The sequence below is a fragment of the Phyllostomus hastatus genome, unplaced genomic scaffold (genome assembly GCF_019186645.2).
Source record: "Phyllostomus hastatus isolate PE091 unplaced genomic scaffold, TTU_PhHast_1.1 phas_scaffold_21, whole genome shotgun sequence".
NCBI lineage: Eukaryota > Metazoa > Chordata > Mammalia > Chiroptera > Phyllostomidae > Phyllostomus > Phyllostomus hastatus.
The window spans coordinates 42752610-42772663 of NW_025334017.1; the positions used below are offsets into that span (position 1 = coordinate 42752610).

Sequence of the window (20054 nt, forward strand, 5' to 3'; positions counted from 1 at the left end):
CACCAGATAAGTGGTTTCCCCAAACTGAATTTACTTTCTGTGCTTTGCATTGTAAAAACAGTCCATTTGAAATATAAAATTGTGTGTATGCATATACCACTCTGCCACAGGCCAGCATTCCGAGAGCCCTGCCCTGTTCCTGGACATTCTAGGAGCCAAGGAAAAGTAACTCAGCTGTCTAGGCTGAGGTATGTGGGCCCAGGGAAGCCTGAGGGTCTTATTGATTAGGATGAGTTTAGAACAAAGATCATCATAAACAGCTGATAGCTTTACTTTCCCATCTCCTTGTTCTCCACCCCAAAGTACCCTACAACATCCCAGGGGAGGGATATAAATGGGGAAATAAATCTGGAAAAGCCAATGTGTAGCAGCCTGTGCTGAGAACAGCCTCTTGATAGGGAAGAGCGATCTTGGAAAAGCATGAGGAGAAACTCCATAGTCCTTCCTGAAATGCGCAAACAGCACCCATGCCTTCCCTCCTAGGACCTCGCAGAGGGGGTCTTCTAGTTTTGCACGTCACAGGGAAGCTCTCTATCCCTTGCACTAGAGGCCAAGAGTAGGTGATGTTGATTTAAGATTTCAAGGGAGGCTGAGGTGGGGGTGGCCATTGCCTAGCACACGTTCTTTTCTTGAAAATTCCCCACTAGTTATCTTTTTAGGGTAGGTCTGTTTTCACGGAGGCCCCTTCTCTCAGGCCCCTCCCTGCCCCTCCTTGCCTCACTCCTGCTTCTCTGTCTCCCCTTCCTCCTGACACACACACACAGCAACGTCCTGATTCATTCTGAGTCAGAGACTTAGGAAGTCATGACACAGTGCTCTTTCGTAGCTGTTGGCCCTGCAGGCAGCACAGACCAGGATCTGATCCAACACCTTGCCCCATGCACCCTCAACTCCTGCTTCCTAATTGCTCTTCCTGGAATCTTCCCCCCAAAATAACTAGAGTTCGCTCCCCCCTTGTTTCAGTTTAATTCTTAATTCAAAAGTCACTTCTCAGTGAGGCCTTCATTGTCAAATTGCAACCAATCTCCAGAACTTGCTCATCTTGCAAAACTGAAACTCTCTGCCCATTGAACACCCCCTCATTCTCCCTCCACGTCCCCACCCCTGGCAACCACCATTCTACTTTCTGTTTCTAGGAGTTTGAGTCCTCGAGATGCCTCATACATGGTTTTCCTTTCTGTGACACACATGTTCACCTCACATCGTGCCCTCAAGGTTTACCCACGTTGTAGCATGTGTCAGAATTCCCTCTTTTTAAGGCTGAATAAAATTCCGTTGTACGGATGGACCACATTTTGTGTATCCATTCTTTTGGTAATGAACATTTGGGTTGCTTCCATCTTTTGGTTCTTGTGCACAATGCTGCTATGAACGTGGGTGTATGGATATCTCTTTAAGACTCTGCTATCAGTTTACATAGACATCCATAGGTGGAATTGCTGGATCTTATGGTAACTCTATGTTTGTGTTTAAGGAATCGTCATCCTGTTTTCCATAGCTGCTGCATCATTTTATGTTTCCACCGCCAGCACTGAGTGCAAAGAGTTCCAATTTCTCCACATCCTCACCAACACCTGTTATTTTCTAGACTTTAATTTTTCTGTAGCAACCATCTGAATGTATGAGATGGTATCCTATTATGGTTTGGATTTGCATTTCCCTAATGGATGTGAAGATATTTTTCATGTGTGTGTTGTCCATTTGTATACCTTTTGGGGGGGGGGGTGGATGTCTATTCAAGTTCTTTGCCCATTTTTAATGGATTTATTTATTATTGGACTTTAAGTGGGTTTTTTGTTTCATGTATATTTCATTGATTGAAGCATTTTAAAGTATAGATATCATGACATTTTACCCCCAAATACTCCAGCAGACATCCCTTTAAAAACATTTCCTCATAATCACTATATGTCTTTTTCTATTTACCAAAATTGAGAATCTAACTCCCAGTTGATAATCATTTCACCCATTAACTTTCAACATACCCTAACCTTCCTTCCTGCCCCCCATTGGTGATGGCTTTGAGGCCCCCCGAGCCTTCCGAGCAGCCTGGGTTTGGGGCTGGGGAGACACACAGGCTTTCCATTTACTCCTCAGATGGGGCCGGGGCTCAGTGGGGCCCAAAATCGAGGTGAGTAGCTGATGAGATCTGGAACTCACCTTCTGGGAAAGTTCTCTCTTCCTCTCCTCTGCGACGTGAAGAATGTCCGGGTGGGAAGAAGCCCAGCCAGGTCAGCAGAGCCGGGGTTACCCCTGCTGGAGCCTCTCACGTCCCCGCCCCTGCGGCCCCGCCTTCCCCCTTGCTGCTCCAGGCCAGGGGTGGCAGCGTTTCTCACGGGGACCTGGGCACCCCTTGCACCGGGATCAGCTGGGATGTCTGTGGAACCCTAGGACCCCTGCCCTCGCTCCGTCTTGTCTGAGTCAGATTCCCTGAAGGGGAACCTAGAAACTGTACCTTACTATTTTACAGAGAAAATAGGGAAATAGTTTCCCTATAGAGAAATATTTTATCTCAGTTTCACAGAGAAAATGACACCTAACATATAAATTTAATGTGTATAGTGTGAGGATCTGATATATGTATATATTACAAAACGATTACCACAGGTTAGTTAACACCCCCATCACCTCACATAATTACCATTTATTCTTTAAGATTTTATTTATTTATTTTTAGGGAGGAAGAGAAAGAGAAACATCAATGTGCGGTTGCTGGGGGCCGTGGCCTGCAACCCAGGCATGTGCCCTGACTGGGAATCGAACCTGCGACACTTTGGTTTGCAGCCCGAGCTCAATCCACTAAGCTACACCAGCCAGGGCTTAATTACCATTTATTCTGTGAGGATAACATTGGACATCTATATCCGTAACACCTTCAAGTCCACAACACGGCATGGTTAATACTGTCGCCTAGATGGCATCCGATGCCCCAGCATTGACAACTGGAGGTATGGACCCTTTTGGCCAACATCTCCCCATTTCCTGCACTCCCCGGCTCCTGGCAGCCACCATTCTACTCTGTTCCACGAGTTTGGCATTTTATCTTCTGCACGAGCTTATACAGTATCTGTCTGTTGACTTGGTTCACTCAGCACCACGCCCTTGAGTCCCACGCATGCTGTGAACAAGGCGTGGGAGCTGCAGACAGCACCTGGGGAGGCCACGGCACTCCTGGGCTGTAACACTGGAGAATGGCTTCACCAGGGACGGAAACTGGCTTCCCTCCTGCTGCCCTCCTGCTCGCTCTCCCGCAGGGCCCCTCACGAGCCCACTCCCCCATCCTGCCCGCTGCCTGGCCGATTTCACGTGCACGTAGAGACACGTTTGAAGTTCAGAAATATGCCTACAATCAGATTTAAGTGTTTGACAGGGGACAGGGGCCCAGGAAAGGAGAAGGCACGGACATAGTCCCATAAAAGGACACCCCGTAGGTCATGGTGTCGCAGCATCCGGGGAGAGAGGAGCTCCAAGGAGGTACTGGAAAGGTCTTGGTGTTCCGTGTCAATATACTGGAGACCGTATGTCAACACTCTTGCTAGGTGGCTGTGTCTGCCGGAACACCCCATTGTACACCCAGAAACCACTGCTCTCCTCCACAAAGGCCCCATCTGGCACTACCTTTAGTCCTGGGACACGTCTACGTGGGTCCTGGGGAGGTACTCATGAAACATTAATGACATAAAGATGCACCGCGAACACGCTCCTGCAACCGTGTATCACCACACTGGAGCTCAACTTTTAAAAGAACAGTGTGGCCAGTTTTAGTTGCAAGTATGCAGGGAATTGCCTGCCAATTTAGAAAACGGGGACTACCACAGAGCAAGTTACAGCAAGTTTCACTCCTCAGTTGTAGGGCCTCTAGCGGGGGAGTTAAAGCTGTGCAGCTTTGCCCCACGGCCTCCCGGATTGGGGACTGCACCGGGGTAAAAGGGAAATGACACACGTTTACCAACCACACCTGCCATAGGCTACGTAGCTGTTTTGCTAGTCAGATGTCGAGATGGACAGCGGGCACTTGTGATACTCACGGGACATTACTGCCACCGAGGAGAGGTAGGCAATTTGAGTGAGGGCACGCGAGAGTCATCCACAGTCCCACTGAGCTAACCCCAAGTTCACCGGCTCTGGAGTCTGCGTCTGAACTGTTCACACTGCTGCTGCTTCCCATTCGCTGACAGCATACAGGGTGGGCAAATTAAGTTTACAATTGTGAGCACGGAAAACACAGTTTATGCTGGTATTATTTATTAGTCGTTGTATTATTTTCCATATGAACTGTAAACCCACTTCTGCCCCACCCTGTATGTAAGACGTGTACTTAGATCATGAAGGGCAAAGTTAGACATCGTCTGTCCCAAGCCTGTTGTTCTCCCGATGAGGAACATACTTTCAAGGAACTGATGTGGCGTGAGTGTCCGGAGTCCTCACCGCGGAGCTGTGCCCTTCTGTGGTCACACCGTACAGTCCGCTTTGCAGTCCACTCTGTAGGGATTACTTTATGAGCATTTACGGAAGGGCAGTCACTGCACTCTCACAGGGAACCAGATGGCACTTCCACTCAACAGACCTGAGTTCACCTGGCTGGCGTAGCTCAGTGGATTGAACTCGGGCTGCGAACCAAAGCATCGCAGGTTCGATTCCCAGGCAGGGCACATGCCTGGGGTGCGGGCCAGGTCCCCAGTGGGGGCCACATGAGAGGCACATTAATGTTTCTCTCTCTTTCTCCCTCCCTTCCCTTCTCTAAAAGTAAATAAATAAAATCTTTAAAAAATAAAATAAAAGTTATCTTTAAAAAAATAGACCTGGGTTCAAACAGGAATGCTCATTATTCCTGTGACAGGTCTAAGATACTAGGCGCCATCTGAGAAGAGCCTAGAATGCTTTTCCATCCCCATCTCTGAAGTGAGAGAACAGCGACCAGAGAGTCCGGCTAGTCCAGGCAGAAAGGGGGCGGTAGTGAGACAATCCCAGAGGGGAGGCTGGCCCAGTGAGCAAAGATCTGCCCACACAAAGTCCACCCCCCCCCCCCCGCCCCCGGCTACTAGCAGGCAGACCCTGCTGGTTAACCCTGGCGCTCTGTCCCGAGGAGCCCGTGGCCAGCTCCACAGTCCGCTCCTCTGTGGGACGGGCAGACAGTAACAACAGGGGTCAGACGTGGCAGGGGACAGACGACTTTTTGTTTTCTTGGCTATGTGAGTGGCAAAATTAGTCCTAAAATTAATCGCCCTTCCTGGCTGCAGAGAGGCATCCTTTGGTCGCACTGAGCACCTGCTTCTATCACACAAGGCTCTCAAATTAATTGCTCTTGTCATTAGAGGGGACAGGAAACTCCTTCTGTAAAGGGCTAGGTAGTATTTTCACCTTTGAGCGCCATGCGGCCGTGGTCACCACAACTCCATTCTACTATCGTGGCACAACAGTCGCATAAAACAATACGTAAACACACCAGTGAGGCCGTGTTCCAGGAACATTTTATTTATGGACACTAGAACTTGAATTTCATGTACTTTACACATGCCATGAATAACCTTCTTTTGATTTCTTCAACCTTTGAAAAATGATTTGGGCAGACGGGCCGGTAGACCAGTTGGCTAACCCTCGGTGCAGAGTTAGGGAGTCTCCCACGCTCCCCAACATGCAGAGCGTGAACTGTGTTAAGGGCAAAGGGCACGGCAGGATGGCTCGATTCCGGCGGCATCATTATTACGTTCACCCAGCGCACTCCGCATTCACTCGCGCTGCTGGCATCTGGGCGCAGGGCAAGGTCCTTGGGACCCTGAAGGGAAACCAGCCGGGGCTCTTCCCCCCGGTCCTCAGAGGTCAGGGAAGACGCTCACAAGGGCAGTTACATATCGGAGGTGTTGGATGAGCTACTTGTATTAGATTCTTAGGGCTGCCATGACAAATTTCCCCAAGTGGCTGGAAGCACCAGAACTGTCTTTTCTCAGTCCCGGAGGGGGAAATTGGAAATCAAGGTGCCGGCAGGGATGGTTCCTTCTGGAGGCTGGGGAAGAATCCGGCCCCTGACTGGTGGCTGCCAGCAACCCTTGGTTCCTTGGCTTGTGGGCACGTGGCTCCACCCACTGCCCCCACCTCCAGGTGGCCTCTGCTCTGTGCCTGTTTCCTCTTCTTTCCTCTTCCGAAGAGCTGATGTTAGAGTACGGCCCGCCCTCATCCCAGGCGGTCTTCACTGGAGATCCTTCATTTCATCTGCAAAAACGCTTTCTCCCAATAAGGACACATTTTCACCTTTGATCACCATGCGGCCGTGGTCATCAGAACTCCATTCTACCATTGTGGCACAAAAGCAGTGTAAAACAATACATAAACCAACCAGTGAATAGAATTTGAATAGTGAATAGAATTCACTAGAATAGAATTCAACTAGAATTCAGTGAATAGAATTCAACTAGAATTTGAACTTCATGCCACGAATAACCTCCTTTTGCAGGTGGGCATGCCTTTGGGGGCTCACAATTAACCCCAACAATACTCGCAGAAGGTGCCTACAAGGACGTGGCTCATGTCGTCCTGAAAGCTTCCTGAAGGAGGCGGCACAAGCTGGTCCCTCAAAGGTTGAGTTGTTCGTCAGATGGACACGAGGGAGGAAGAGGACGGACTCAGGGGCCTCCAGACCCGAGTTACGGACACGCAGCACCACACGCCACCATGTAAACAGCAAGCGGCAGGTGCTGGCTGGAGAGCGGGTGTGAGTCGGGGCGCGGGAGCTAAAGGCAGGGAGGCCGGCAGGGACGCCATCAGAAGGGCCGTGGGCTCCCGAGCCAGCACTGCTCCGCTCGGTTCCAATGGAAGCCTCTAGGGTCTTCCTGTGAGGTTAACCCTTCTCCCAGTATCAGAGCTCAGGTTCTCCTCTCATTGCATCAACAGCATGCTTGGACTCGACAACGTTTACGCAACTTCTCCCGTCAGCACATTCAGATTTCACAATTAAGGTCTCAGGACGTCACAATAACAAGCATTCTCGTTTCCTCCCACTCATGAGACCACGGCCTTCAGCCTCTCCTGGGAAGTGCCCCTTATCGCCACTCTCCTCCCAGTGCGAAAGGCTCGACTTCTTTCCACACTCTGCTTCCTGCCGCTCCCTCCTCGCTGCTGGGAAATGCCAGGCAAGCAAGAGTGGAGCTTCCCTTGTGTGACTATGTCCACACAAGAGTGAAGCAAGGATTCAAGTCATGTTAACAACAAGGTCACTGCTCTTACTGCACTTAGTGAGTAAGCAATTAAAACTGGGTAAACATGGACAATAATAGAGAAAAATACTTTTTAAAAGATCCAGCTTTTTCCTAAAACAAGGGAAATTATGGAATCTGTATATGCATTTCATAAACATACACGGGGAAAGCTTTAGAAACCTAAACCCAAGCCTCAGTAAACCAAGCCACACTTAGAAAAATGAAAGCTGACTTTTATTTTGTCATCAACAGCCATTCTTAAAACATGAACATGCATACGTAATACTCTACGCACACATCACAGCTTTTAACGTTAGTTAATAAAGGTTAGACACACAACATACATCCTTACAAAAGAGTCAAAATGCAAACTTAAACTTTAAATGAGAGTCTGACTGATTTAGAAAAGGGTGCATCGGGTACCATTTGTACAACACAGTTAACTTAGACGTCTTCGCTTGGGTTGAACGTGAAAAAGCGGCGGTAGAAAAGAAAGTCGTTGAGGGTTTTTAAATAGCAGAAGAGGCAGTTTTGCCATGCAGGAGAAGCAATATTAAATATTAGTTTTCAAAAAAAATCCACATTTAAAAATATTTAGTTCAAGTCACAGAGTTTTTCTCAGTAGAGACCCCAATGCAATGCATAATTAGCTGCCTTAGATGGCCAGTTTGAAAGGAAAACGTCCCTTCAGAGTGTAACTTTACTGATTTTGGCACAGAAAAGAAGTCTTAAGAACGAGAACATGATTTAAAAAGAGGGGAGAGGAACAGAGGAAAGAAATAAAAAGCGAGAGTAGACGAGGGAGTAACTGCGATCACTAAAAAAACTGTGCATTCCCAGACGCCGCAGAACACTGTCTTCCATCTGCAGCAGGTGCTCGCTCCCGCAGTGTTATTGCAGCATGGACCGAATCTGCTTCGAGGTAGTCTCGTCATTCAAATGTTTTGTTGTGTACCTGAAAGTGAAAAAGGTTGAGAGTTCAAACAAACAAACAAACATTATCCACATCAGGCTCTAAAATCATGACAGGCGACAGGCTACGTGCCTGGCCAGGCGAACCTCCGCCCCAGCTCCGCCCCTGCCCGGCGGCCAGCACTCTCCCAGAGCAGCCGACAGCTGTTCCGCTCGTGAGAACTGCCTTCCTGAACTGATGCGGTTAAACTCCACAGTAAACAACTAGCTGTGCCTTCTCACTCAGAGAAAGACTATCGTCGCTTCATCTCAGGGGTCAGCAAATTGTGGCCTCTGAGTCAAATCCCACCTACTACCCATTTTGGTATGGCCTGTGGGCAAGCATATTCTTACATTTTTAAATGGTGGTTGGGGGTGGGATCGCAACAAGTATAACACCTCACGTGAACGTGGAAACTATATAAAATTAAAATTTCAGTTTTACTCAAACACAGCCATGCTGACTCATTCAGGTATGGTCTATGGCTACCTCTCACTACCACGGCCACGTGGAGTCGCTGTGACGACGCCATGTGGCCCTCAAAGCCTCAAATACGTGTTCCCTCTCTGGCCCTTTTCAAATACTTTGCCGACCAGGCAGATGTATTTAGCTTTAAGTATGTAAACACAAAATTAAGACTCTAAAAAAGAATCACTAAGAGTACTTCTTACGTTAAGAGAAGATTCACCATAGGATTCTTTGATAGTGAAATGGAACAGGCAAGCCCACCATGTGTAAGGCACGGCTCCTGGAGCTAACGAGCTGGCAGAGGGAAAAGGTGACACTGTGTTTCCTAACGCAGGGAAGGGGCACACCTGGGAGCGGAGGGGGCGGCACGGGGCAGCGCCCGAGAGACCAGGAGTGACCAGGTCGCACAGACATGGGGGCCACAGTGAGGAGCTGGAGATGATGCTGAGGGCCCTGAGGCCGGGGAGGGAGGATGCCAAGTGGAGCAGCCACGTGCCATCTCACTGATGTTGTGGAAGGACCGCTCTGGCTGCTGAGGGAGCAGGAGGAGCAGCCGAGGGACCAAGTGGCCGCTGGTACAGGGGCCTAGGGGACCAGAGCCTGGACGAGAGCAGGAGCAAAGGAAACAGGTGCGCAAGGCTTGAACAGAACTTAATGCTGAATCAGTTAATTTGCCTCACGAGAGTTTCACAGTCAGCTGTCTTTAATGAATATATTATTTTAAACAGACATGCACATATTGTCTGAGTTAAAGAAATTAAACTCTTACTGCTTTCACTTCAAATCAACTTAAATATTGAAGAAATATCTGAACTCAAGCAAATGCTGAGAGAGGTAAAGACACAAACACGTGCTTATTAGGTACCTGATAAACTGTCTACAATGTTACTTAGAAGTCACTTCCAAGTTGTTCTCCTATTACAGCACCTGCACCAGAGTGCCCGGCGCATAATAGGTGCTCAATCAGCATTTGTGCATTAAGAAGGTAAGGGAAGCAGCCAGGCTGAAATAAAACTCCATAAAGGCATATTTACATTGACAGTGAGGGAGCACAGACTGAACCTTTCTGTTTTACTTCCCAGTGGCATATTAAGTGTGGACAGCTACACATAAGCCTATTGATGTCAGGGAATTTTCCCTTCCTTCCTGCAACTGGAGAGTAGAAAGAGCAAGTGCCGCGCACAGCGAGATCTCTGCTGCACGGGACTTGACGTGTCACTGCTCAGCGATGCACCGTGACACCCCGGGAGCTGCGAGTGCTCTCCTGTCTGCCCGACGCCAGCTCTCGCTCCTGCTGAGGGGGCGATGCGACCGGGAGCGCCCAGCGGCCCTCAGAGCCGTCCCTGGACGGACCCACGCCAGATGTGTACTGTCACCCCCACACTTCTTCACCAAGCGAAGGCCAGCGGCATCTAGTGCACGTGAAAACAACGTACAAACACGGAAGGGATTACTGCGCTTTGTGCGCAAACCCCTTTTCCAAGTGCCCGTGACTTTCCCTCCTGAAGAAAAGCAACTGTCCTTTACCTTTACTCCTGAACTAAATAAAGAGGGCTGTTACCTAGCCCTGAACCCTGACTCCCAGTTCCAGCTTGCTTTCTCCTGCAGGACCAGGTTCCTTTGGTCCATCTACAAAATGCAGACATGATTTGTTGCTTTCTCCTAATCACACACTGTAAGTTGGAGAAACTGCATAATTACTACAGAACAGCATTCAAAATAAGCAACATATCTTTGTATATAATTATGCTCCCTTTTTAAAATTTTTGGTTATTTGCTATTGGCTCTAAGAAAAACTATCTGAGGAAAAAGAAGTGAGCACCTCTTGTAAACTGGCTATTCCCTGAAAAAGAAAATGACGCAGAGAAAACGCGTTCCATTGTGCAGAGGTGTAAATGGCAATGAACCCTTGCATAGTGCTTTCAGGACTACCAAGCGCTTTCCCAACCACCTCACTTCTGCCTCCAGTAAAGGGCCAGGCTCCTTCAGTCTGAGCAGGGTTTCTCCAGGAACCAGCGTTACCTATGAAATGGGGCGCCTGAGCCCCGCCCAGACCTAATTCAGGAGCAGCCTCTCTGCAGGTGCTAACCTGGGAAACTGCATTTTCCTATCCCTCCAGGTGATTCCAAAGCACACTGAGGTTCAAGCACACAGCACACAGTACAGCATCAAACGTTTCTCAAGAGAGCCGTCCTGACTTTGAAAATAGATTGTGACATTTATTAGCTACGTAATCCTCTAGTTCCTCAAGAGCTTAAGATACCTCCTGTACAATGAAGGCACCCCACACCCCAGGCCCGCCACCCACCCCACGGAGCCGTGGTAAAGACTGTGTAAGGCCGTGTACATGAAACTGCACTGTAGGTGTAGTGATATAAGGATGCTACCCGTTATCACCTCTACTACAGGACATCAGGTGCACTGCTTAACCTTACAAAGCTTGGCACATGAAAAAAATAAGAAGCCAAACTCTGTTCAGTAAGTAAAAAGAGGCCAAGAGTTAAAACTTTGGTTTTCAAATGTCTGTTACTGACTCGGGAAGAAAGCTGCCGGAGGCTGCCGCTGTGGTGCTCCTCCCCCTCCCCTCCCCTCCCCTCCCCTCCCAGACGGGCTCCCAGAGCCTGCCCTTCGCCCTTCGCCCTTCGCCCCTGCCCCCGTCCTGCCCTCCTCTGCCTTGGTGCCAAAGTAGAAGAGACTGGACTAGCTTCGAACTCTGACAAGAAAACTGAACTATCAGTTTTAAAATGAGTATCTGAAGCACAGTCCCTTCAAGGTAAAGAAATAACGCCAACACCTCCTAGCCCTCAAAGACCTCCTACTGTTGAAAAGGAGTCTTGCCTCTTGCCGCTCTCGGGAGCCTCGCCCAGCAGAAAAGAAAGGGCTCGGGAGAGGAGCCGGGCTGCCCGGGACACGGGGCGTCTACGGAAGGGGTCAGGAAGGAAAGTTCACAAGGCCTCAAACACTGGCAATACCGATGGAAAACCTCGGGAGTAAAACAGCCCAAAGAAGTGAGGCTTTTGATAGGCTTGTGGTTGAAGGAGTCTGACATTTTAAGAGTTTTCTTCCTCGTTTTACTATGTTCCTTGATCATCCTGATGTTCATTTAGGACGGACCACCTCTGCTCAGGCAGTCGCTGAGTGCGGGACGCTCTCCACAGTCGTGCACAATTATCTGCTGGCTGCGCTCAGCTAGCGTGACACAGCCCGGACTTTGCTTTCTGACGCCGTGCCGGGAGTGACGAGATTCCCCACGGAACAGGGGAGTGTGACATCCGTGGGAAATCCCTCCATTCTATCGTGTGAACTGCAAAGCACAGATGGCGTGTCACCTCGGAAAGTCATTCCAGAATTATCTTTATGTCCATACAACTTTTGTGTTTGAACACAAAAAAACAACTAACAAGACAATCATCTTCAATGTGGAGGAAATTTTATTACTAACTAAATCTCTGTAAGGTAGAGATTAGATAAAGGTTAGGTTAGTAGAGTCATTATAATGTGCCAAGATTTTCACTTAGAAATACCCCAGGCTTCTCAGCAGCTTCAGTAACTAAGTCAAGTGAGTCTAAGCTGAGAAAAGACCACTGTCTCATGGAGCTGGGACTGTGCACCAGGATAAAGAAAAAAATCTGGAAGGATGTTTACCAGAATGTTAAAGAGTGGTTCATTTCAAAATAGTGAGACTTCATATTTTTTTCTCTTTAAACTTCCATGTTTCTGGATTTTATTTACATTAGCCTTGTAAATAAGCAACCTCTGCTTCAAGAGGGGCAGAGGGTGAAAACCAAACTCTTTAGCCAAGAATAAAGCCGCTCTTCTCATTACACACACACACACACACACACACACACACACACACACTTCATTATACAAATACTGCGGCCAATATTTGAAGTAAAATGACCAACAAGCAAAACAAGACCTTTACTCTCTAACGTGACATTCACGCCCACCGCTTCGGGCTACCCTCACTGGGAAGCACCTTCTCACATCTACCTTCTGACCCACGCGTGCCCACACCCACCTGAGAGCGTTGAGAAGGCCTTCCACACTGTTAGGAGGCTGGTCCTTTAGGACTTTGATACAACCTTTCATCTAGGAGAAAAGGAAACAGAAAAAGTGAAACATCTATTTTTCGTCTAACATTCACGTTCAAAATAGTCATACTTTAGCAGTACAACCAAGGAACTCATAAGGAAGCACACACTAGAAATGTAATTATTCTTTTTTAAGCTCCCCCGCCAAGGGAGGAGAAAGGAGAAAGAGAGGAAGACAAACATCAGTGTGTGGTTGCCTACTGCGCATCCCCTACTGGGGACCTGGCCTGCAGCCCAGGCATGGGCCCTGACTGGGAATCGAACCAGTGACCACTTGATTCACAGACCGGCACTCATTCCACTGAGCCACACCAGCCAGGGCGAAATGTATTTATTAAAACAGGAAAAGAAAAATCTACCTCAATCTTATTATTTCCAGGGTGTCAGTCGAAGAAACTTCTGAAGAACCAAGTCAGACTGAAGCACACCCGTGCTCACGAGAAAACTCAGGGGCAGTCAAGGGAAACTTCCTGAAAGGGCGCTGAGCGGCCTCCTCGGGGATGGAACAGACACACTGGCCAGGAGAGGGGAGCTCTCCAGAGAGACGAGCCGTGACAAAGGCGATAAAGGGCACTGCCCGCGGAGGGCAGAACCTGAGGGACCGCAACGACTCCCGTAGGGGAGCTTAAAGCAGGCCTTGGAAGCCAGGAGGACCCTTTAGAACCGAGGGGGCGGCAGCAGGGACTGGGTACAGGCCGCGAAAAAAGGGAACAAGTCAGTGGAGATGGCGTGGAAGGAAGACGAGCCTGCTTGCTGTGGAAGCGCACAGCACAGCAGACACCCGCCGGCTCCGGAAGCCACGCAGATGTGGGTTCAAAACCCCGCTCCGCCCTTCACTAGCAGTTCCAGTGCTTGATTTCCCAAACTGTAGTCTCTCCATTAGTACCGGGGAGATAGCGCCTACATCTTAGGAGTATTTTCAGAGTTAATGGGAGAACAAACGTAAAATTCCTGGGACACAGGAATCACCCAATAAGCAAACACCCATTTCTCTCGCCCTGTGACGGACACAGATGAACACAACCAGCAACCCAGACGGGAAATGCCGAGAGCCTGAGCCGCTGGGAAAGGGACGCTGGAAGATGACTATCACCCCACACTGGTTACGGTGCGCTGGCCAAAAACTGTGTGGTTTTTTCCATAAAACAAATTTTTCTTTTTCACCGATAACTTCATTGATTTGGATATTTTTGAGTATGCCAGCTCTCTCCTCTGTGGTACAATGCTGACTGTTCTCAATTAATGTCTCAATTTAATTCATGGCTATCAACTGCAATTGTTCTGCCCGACCCTGGAGCATCATCCAGAGAGGACTCTCCAGCAGGAAACTTCACACACCGCTCTGACACATTCAGTCAGCCACAGCACCTTCTCCGTACGCCGCGCACATCTTCTGTTTTTCCTGTGTGTGGTTCAGTGGCCTTTTACCTTTCTTGAAATAACAAGGCATAATATGCCAAAAATGCGGTGTACTTTCTTCCATCTTCAATATTAAATTGGCTACACAAAAATTCACCAATTTTGATGTTTTTTTTTAAATGCATGCTGATATGGATAACTGTCACAATACAATCTAAAAAACTGTTTCAAATAAAGTTAAAAACAACTAAGTGCTACTAGAGCCATCTTATGGGGAAAAAAACAAACTTTTTTTTACCAAGCCAGTAATTCTGATGAACCAGTTATGACAGGATAAGAAATTACAAAAAAGAAAAACTGAGGCTATAGTGACAAATTATTATGAACGGGAGGAGAAAGGAAAATGTGTAATCTTCAACTTTTTTCATTAGAGCACCTCTACTGATATTTAGTAGCGTGGGACAAAGGTGTTCACAGTTAAATGGAAAAATAATATAATAAATAATAAATAATAAGAATAAACTCTGTGTTTTGTGTACTCACAACTGTAAACCTTCTTTTGCCCTTTCCTGTATATTTGGAAATCAATCTGTTGTTTGAAATGGCCTTTGGTCAAAGGAATGAAAGGATACAGTAAGATTTCTTTTTCTTACATCAGATTATTTGTTTATATTGCCCAACACACAAAAGGACCACTTAGGAGCATGAGGCTGCCCTACCCTGCGAGGCCATCCTCTCAAAGACAATACAGTCGCCCTCCAGCAGTCCACCCGCCTGCAGACAGACCCCAGGAAACACCGCACGGGCAGGAGACCGAACCCCACCACCATCACAGGCCACCACCCCGACCTCTGGGACGGAGAGCGGCCTGCCAGCTCTTAGTGGCAGCGTATGTATGCCCTTCAATCATGGAAACTGTCAAGAAGTACATAAAACAAGTAACTTACATCAATTTTTGAAGTTTTGGCAAATGCTCCCACTGGATGTACATGGTCATAGAGTATTATGACACCCACCATTACCCTCAAGCAGAATGACACTGTCTCTTCGTTTGTAAATCTGCTTCTGTACTCCCTGGAGGGCAGAAAGGACATGGACGGATGAGGCACACCACACATTAATGAGCTGATTCAACTCTCAAGCTGACGCTCGGAGAGGAACCCGTTAATCTCTGAAACGACAGCAAACACTAAGCCGCCCTCTCCCTGTCAATGGGGTTCCCAGACACGAGGTGGCATGGAGCAGCTGGCACCTGCACGTTATGGGCTCTGTATGCACCTTCTGCTCGCAGAAATCAAGACGACTTTAGAGAAATCCAGAGTAGCCCCAAAGTAAAAGTTTGGGAATGGGCATTTTGTAAAGGCTGCTATCACCAGTATGATGAAAAAAGTCACTAGCTTAAGAGCAAGTGTGCCTGCTAATTTGAACTAAACACATTAATTGTATCACTGGATTTTAATTTTCTAAGATTTGATCATATCAGCCTCTCACTGGAAACAGGAGACAGAACTCCTGTCTCTACAGAAGGCGGCCTGGCACAGCAGCAAGAACGCAGAAGCAGGCTGGAGACGTGCAGGCACACGTGTGGGGCCGGCCACAGGTGTGCACAGGCCCCTTCCTTTCCCAGGGCCTCAGTCTCCGAAATGAGGGGGAGGGGGAAGAGGATGATGATGATGATGATGATTCACAGCTACCCTCTTGCTTCATAAGGTTTTCCAATAAGACAGTGTATATGACAGTGCTTTGGAAAATCAAAAGCTCCACAAAAACGCAAGTTCTCCAGTACAACCATACATATTTCAGGAGCCCAGGATGGGATCTCTCTGCCTGTGTGAGGAAAAGCCAGCCAGACGACAATGCGGCCGACGTCATAAATGGCTCGAGAGGGAGGAGCCCAGAGGAGAATCCAGGCCAGGGTGAAAAAAATGAAGACCGAGAACTAACACTGAGAGAAAAGGATACAGAAGAATAAGGCGCGGTTCTTTACTGAGAAGGGAGAACGAAACAAAGAGCTTTAAAACTCTTCCCCTACCTGCCCCGCCCCCCTTAAAAGGAACCACAACATCCACATTATGAAAAGTCTAGGTTAGTCTGACTGGTCTGAGGCACCTGAAAACCAACTGGACTTCACACTTAATTGAAAGTTACATTAAGCTGCCAAGTAATTCTAATTCTATTCATATATTAACATTGGTTACCTGGGATCTACTTAATTTTCACCTTCCAAATACGACCTATGTGTATCTGGACAACCATTTCGCAGGACTACGGAAGTTGAAAAGCCCGGCTGATACTCACGGTGTTTCCAGCATGACTCTGCACACACTAGCCATGGTGCTTAGACAGTCTGTGGTGTTTTCTATTGGTAAATTTTTATTCTGTAAATGTGTATAGGGAACAAAAGAAGTAAAAGTGACAGAAAGTTAGTGTGTGAGTACAATTTTAAACTTTGCATAACATCAAAAATTAGCAACTCTAAAATCTGGTTCCTACTCTTACTTTTGTAAAAACCACGCACTCGATTCTAGGCACTGCCCCAAGCTCTGGAGACACAGCTACAAGCAGGCAGCCAAGACCTGCTCCCCTGAGTGGCGCTGACACTGTGGCCGAGTGGCGACCACCGCGGCATGCAGACAGGAGGGGCCTGGAGGCAAGGGGTATGTGGGTCTCATCCCCACTGCACTGGGAAGTCCCTGGAAACATTTTAAGCTGGGGAGGAAGGGAATGTGGTTTATGTTTTACAATTACTCGGCTCCTCTTTGGAGGAAGGACTCTAGTAGGCAAGAGTGGAACAAAGAACAGTCAGAACAGGAACGCAGTGATCCGGGTGAGAGTGTGGGGCGCTCATGCGGAGAGGTGGCCAGAGAGGGATTCGGTTTGCAGATTCAGCACACATTTAGGAGAAAGCCACTAAGACTCCCTGATGGAGTGGGCATAGTGGGTAAGATGAAGAAGGGGATTTAGGGTAAAAAGCCGTAAGTTATTTGCTTGTGCCGGCATACCTTAGACATGCTGTGGGTTTGGTTCCAGGCTGCAATAAAGCGAGTCATAATCTTTTGGCTGGGGAAAAGTCTTGTCCTCAATTTGTGAAAAAATGCAACATTTGTGAGATGCAGTAAAGTGAGGCACAACAAAATGAGGTATGCCTGTCAGTGGTTCTATTAACTGAGACAGGAGAGACTGGGGAAAGGGCAGGGCTGGGGAAGAAACCACAACACCACTAGGTGTGGGCCACGCCTCCAGCGGGAGGCCGCAGGTACGTGCACACAGGTGGGCCTCGGGAAAGGGGCAGCACTCAGGGGACACATCTGGGAGTCCATCAGCTTAGAGACGGCCTTCAACACCACTGCCTCACTGTAATCATCGTGTCTGCCAACGGGCGACAAGTGGCAACGCAGAAACACCTTCCCCGGCAATGCTCACCTCTGATACAAACTTTGTTGTGGCATCACTTAAGGTTTTCAGCATTGGGGTTGCTTCAGCATAAAACAAAGACATTCGATTTGCCAATTCATTATTTACTTCGTTTTCCCCTTCTGCCTGTGTGGGAAATAAGAGCACCTGATGATACCAGTTCACAGATTATTAAACACTATCTCATTTACCCAAATACCCAGGTCAAGCGCCTGCCTCATTAGTGTTTGCTAAATTAATCTAATACACGCTCCTAAGTTATGTTTCAACCCTCAAGTATTGTTAAAAATAGAAAGATTAAAAATGATAAAGCCATTTTTTAAAAAGATAACCTCTTTAAAAATACAGAGTAGGGCAAACGTAGGTTTACAATGTTCGTATGGAAAATGATAAAATAATTAATAAGTAATAATACCAGAATAAACTCTGTTTCATGTACTCACAACTGTAAATTTACTTTTGCCCCAGTCTGTAATTTAAACATTAAGAATGAAATAAAACACTGACAGGCTGCCTTCTGTGTACAAGGGACTATTCCAAATGCTCTGGAGGACAGGAAGAGGACCATGATGCCGCACCTGCCCCCACTGGTGACACACAAGCATCCACAGTGACATGCTAAGAGGCGACGACGGCCAAGGGGCAGGGGTAGACTAAGTTAGGCTGGAAGAATCCCAAACGGACTCACAGGAGAGTTCAGCCTCTGCAGGTGGTGATGGGCAGGTATACCTGGTCAGTCGGAGGGGAAGAGCATGTTTTCTAATGACCTGGAAGAGTGTAATCCCATGTAATTCAATGTACTCCGTGTAATAAGGGGCAGCAACTGGTGAAAGACAAGGCTAGAAAGGAAGGTGGGGGTCGGAGTGCACAGGGCCTTAAATGCTGCCAGATCTTTTGTCCGTGATGGTAAACCACTTACAGCATCAGAAGACAAGTCATCAGGAATGACAAGTAAGTCAATTCTCTAAAGAAAGCTAATGAATGATAGTGGGCAGATTGTACCAAGAAGAAAGACTGTAGGTCAGAAAAGACTGTAGGTCAGAAAATGAGTTCTACTGCTATAGAACGATCGCCAGAAAGGAGTGAGAATGAGGCTCTCAAGAGGATGAAACCGGAGAAGATCTGAGAGGTACTTCACTTGAAAAGGACTGGATTTACTCATGACTTTGGGTGGTGAAAGACAGTACAAGGTGATTTTAATGTCTTTGGTCTTCAGTGATGGCAGGATGCACATAATAGAGAATTACGTGTTTTGCTTGTGTTTTATTTTGCACAGTAGATGTGAAAAAGACAGATGATGAGGTCAGTCTCATGGCAGGAACTGGACTTCACAGAATCTAACTGCCGCGAAGAACAGATGCCTGGTGGAAAGAAACCTCTCCTCACACTCGAGGACTGACTTGGGGGCAACCACATCATAAAATATTGATTCAATGAAAAGGGAAAAAAAAGAATGGTATCCTTTGGCATTTTTTCTAACCTCTTGTGTCACTCAGTACTCTTTACATACTTATTTTTTTTAAAAAAAGATTTTATTTATTTTTACACAGAAGAGAAGGGAGAAAGAGAGGGAGGGAAACATCAATGTGTGGCTGCCTCTCATGCGCCCCCTACTGGGTCCTGGCCTGCACCCAGGCATGAGCCCTGACTGGGAATCAAACCGTGACTCTTTGGTTTGCAGGCCAGCGCTCAGTCCACTGAGCCACACCAGCCAGGGCTATAATATTTCTTATTAAACTATCTACTAGAGGTTAGGACTGAACCTAGAATTTCTTTATTTTCCATACACTATGGGCCCTCAAAATACAATAGAGAAGAAGATAATATTTTCTCCATATTTAAGATTTTACTTCACTTGACTCCCTGGAGGCAGAAAGGGCATGAAACAGCTTAGACGAGAAGTCAAGAGGCTGCAAGCCTGAAGAGACCAGAGCAGATACCCTGCCGGCCAAGAGACAGGCACCGAAGGAGTGCCCCAAGCTCACGACCTCGCTGTCCCCTCTTGCCAACATCAGTACTTTCTGTCCCAGGCCAACTGCTCTCCAGGAGTCTTCCAAGAACACAGAAACAAAATACTCCACTGATTCACAAACCATTATGCCATTAACATGATAATACATACAGAGGTCTGGTAAATATCAATGTTATATACACAAAAATAATTTTATTGAAGTAGTCATAGGACTTGAGGTGAAAAAGTAGAGGAAAAAAGGTAAAAACACTATATAGTTTGCTACCTTTTGCTCTTTCTTCCCTCAGCTGTGGTTGCCCACCGTTACCAACTTAATTACTAGCTCTAACTTTATCAGAATGAATGAGCAAATGAATGAACACACAGACAAACTGAACACACTGAGGGATGAGTTACTGCCCCCCCCAAGTCACAGGACTGACTTACTGGGACATTGTTAATCCTCATGCGACTCAGTGTTCTCCTGTAGTAGCTGAAGTCGTTCTGTATGGCAGGGTTTGTCATCTGAAGAAGACAGTGATGACAGAAAGATGTGTTACACATAAATGACACTGTGAATATTAAGTGAAAAATCTACTAAATACAGTTTTAACTATTAC

At 47.4% G+C, this 20054-nt stretch overlaps 1 protein-coding gene across 11 annotated transcripts in view; it reads right to left on the reverse strand.

Moving 5' to 3' along the window:
• Window positions 1–7405: 7405 nt before the first annotated feature.
• CYRIB (CYFIP related Rac1 interactor B) overlaps window positions 7406–20054 on the reverse strand; it is a 129958-nt gene continuing 117309 nt past the window's right edge. For all 11 annotated transcript variants that reach the window (XM_045861162.1, XM_045861155.1, XM_045861154.1 and 8 more), the window contains 6 exons: window positions 19882–19959; window positions 17493–17609; window positions 16368–16447; window positions 15017–15143; window positions 12638–12708; window positions 7406–8148 (listed from right to left, as the gene is read on the reverse strand). In XM_045861162.1, coding sequence (XP_045717118.1) covers window positions 8085–8148; window positions 12638–12708; window positions 15017–15143; window positions 16368–16447; window positions 17493–17609; window positions 19882–19959 — 537 coding nt within the window. In that variant the 3' untranslated portion in view covers window positions 7406–8084. The remainder of the gene's footprint in view (window positions 8149–12637; window positions 12709–15016; window positions 15144–16367; window positions 16448–17492; window positions 17610–19881; window positions 19960–20054) is intronic.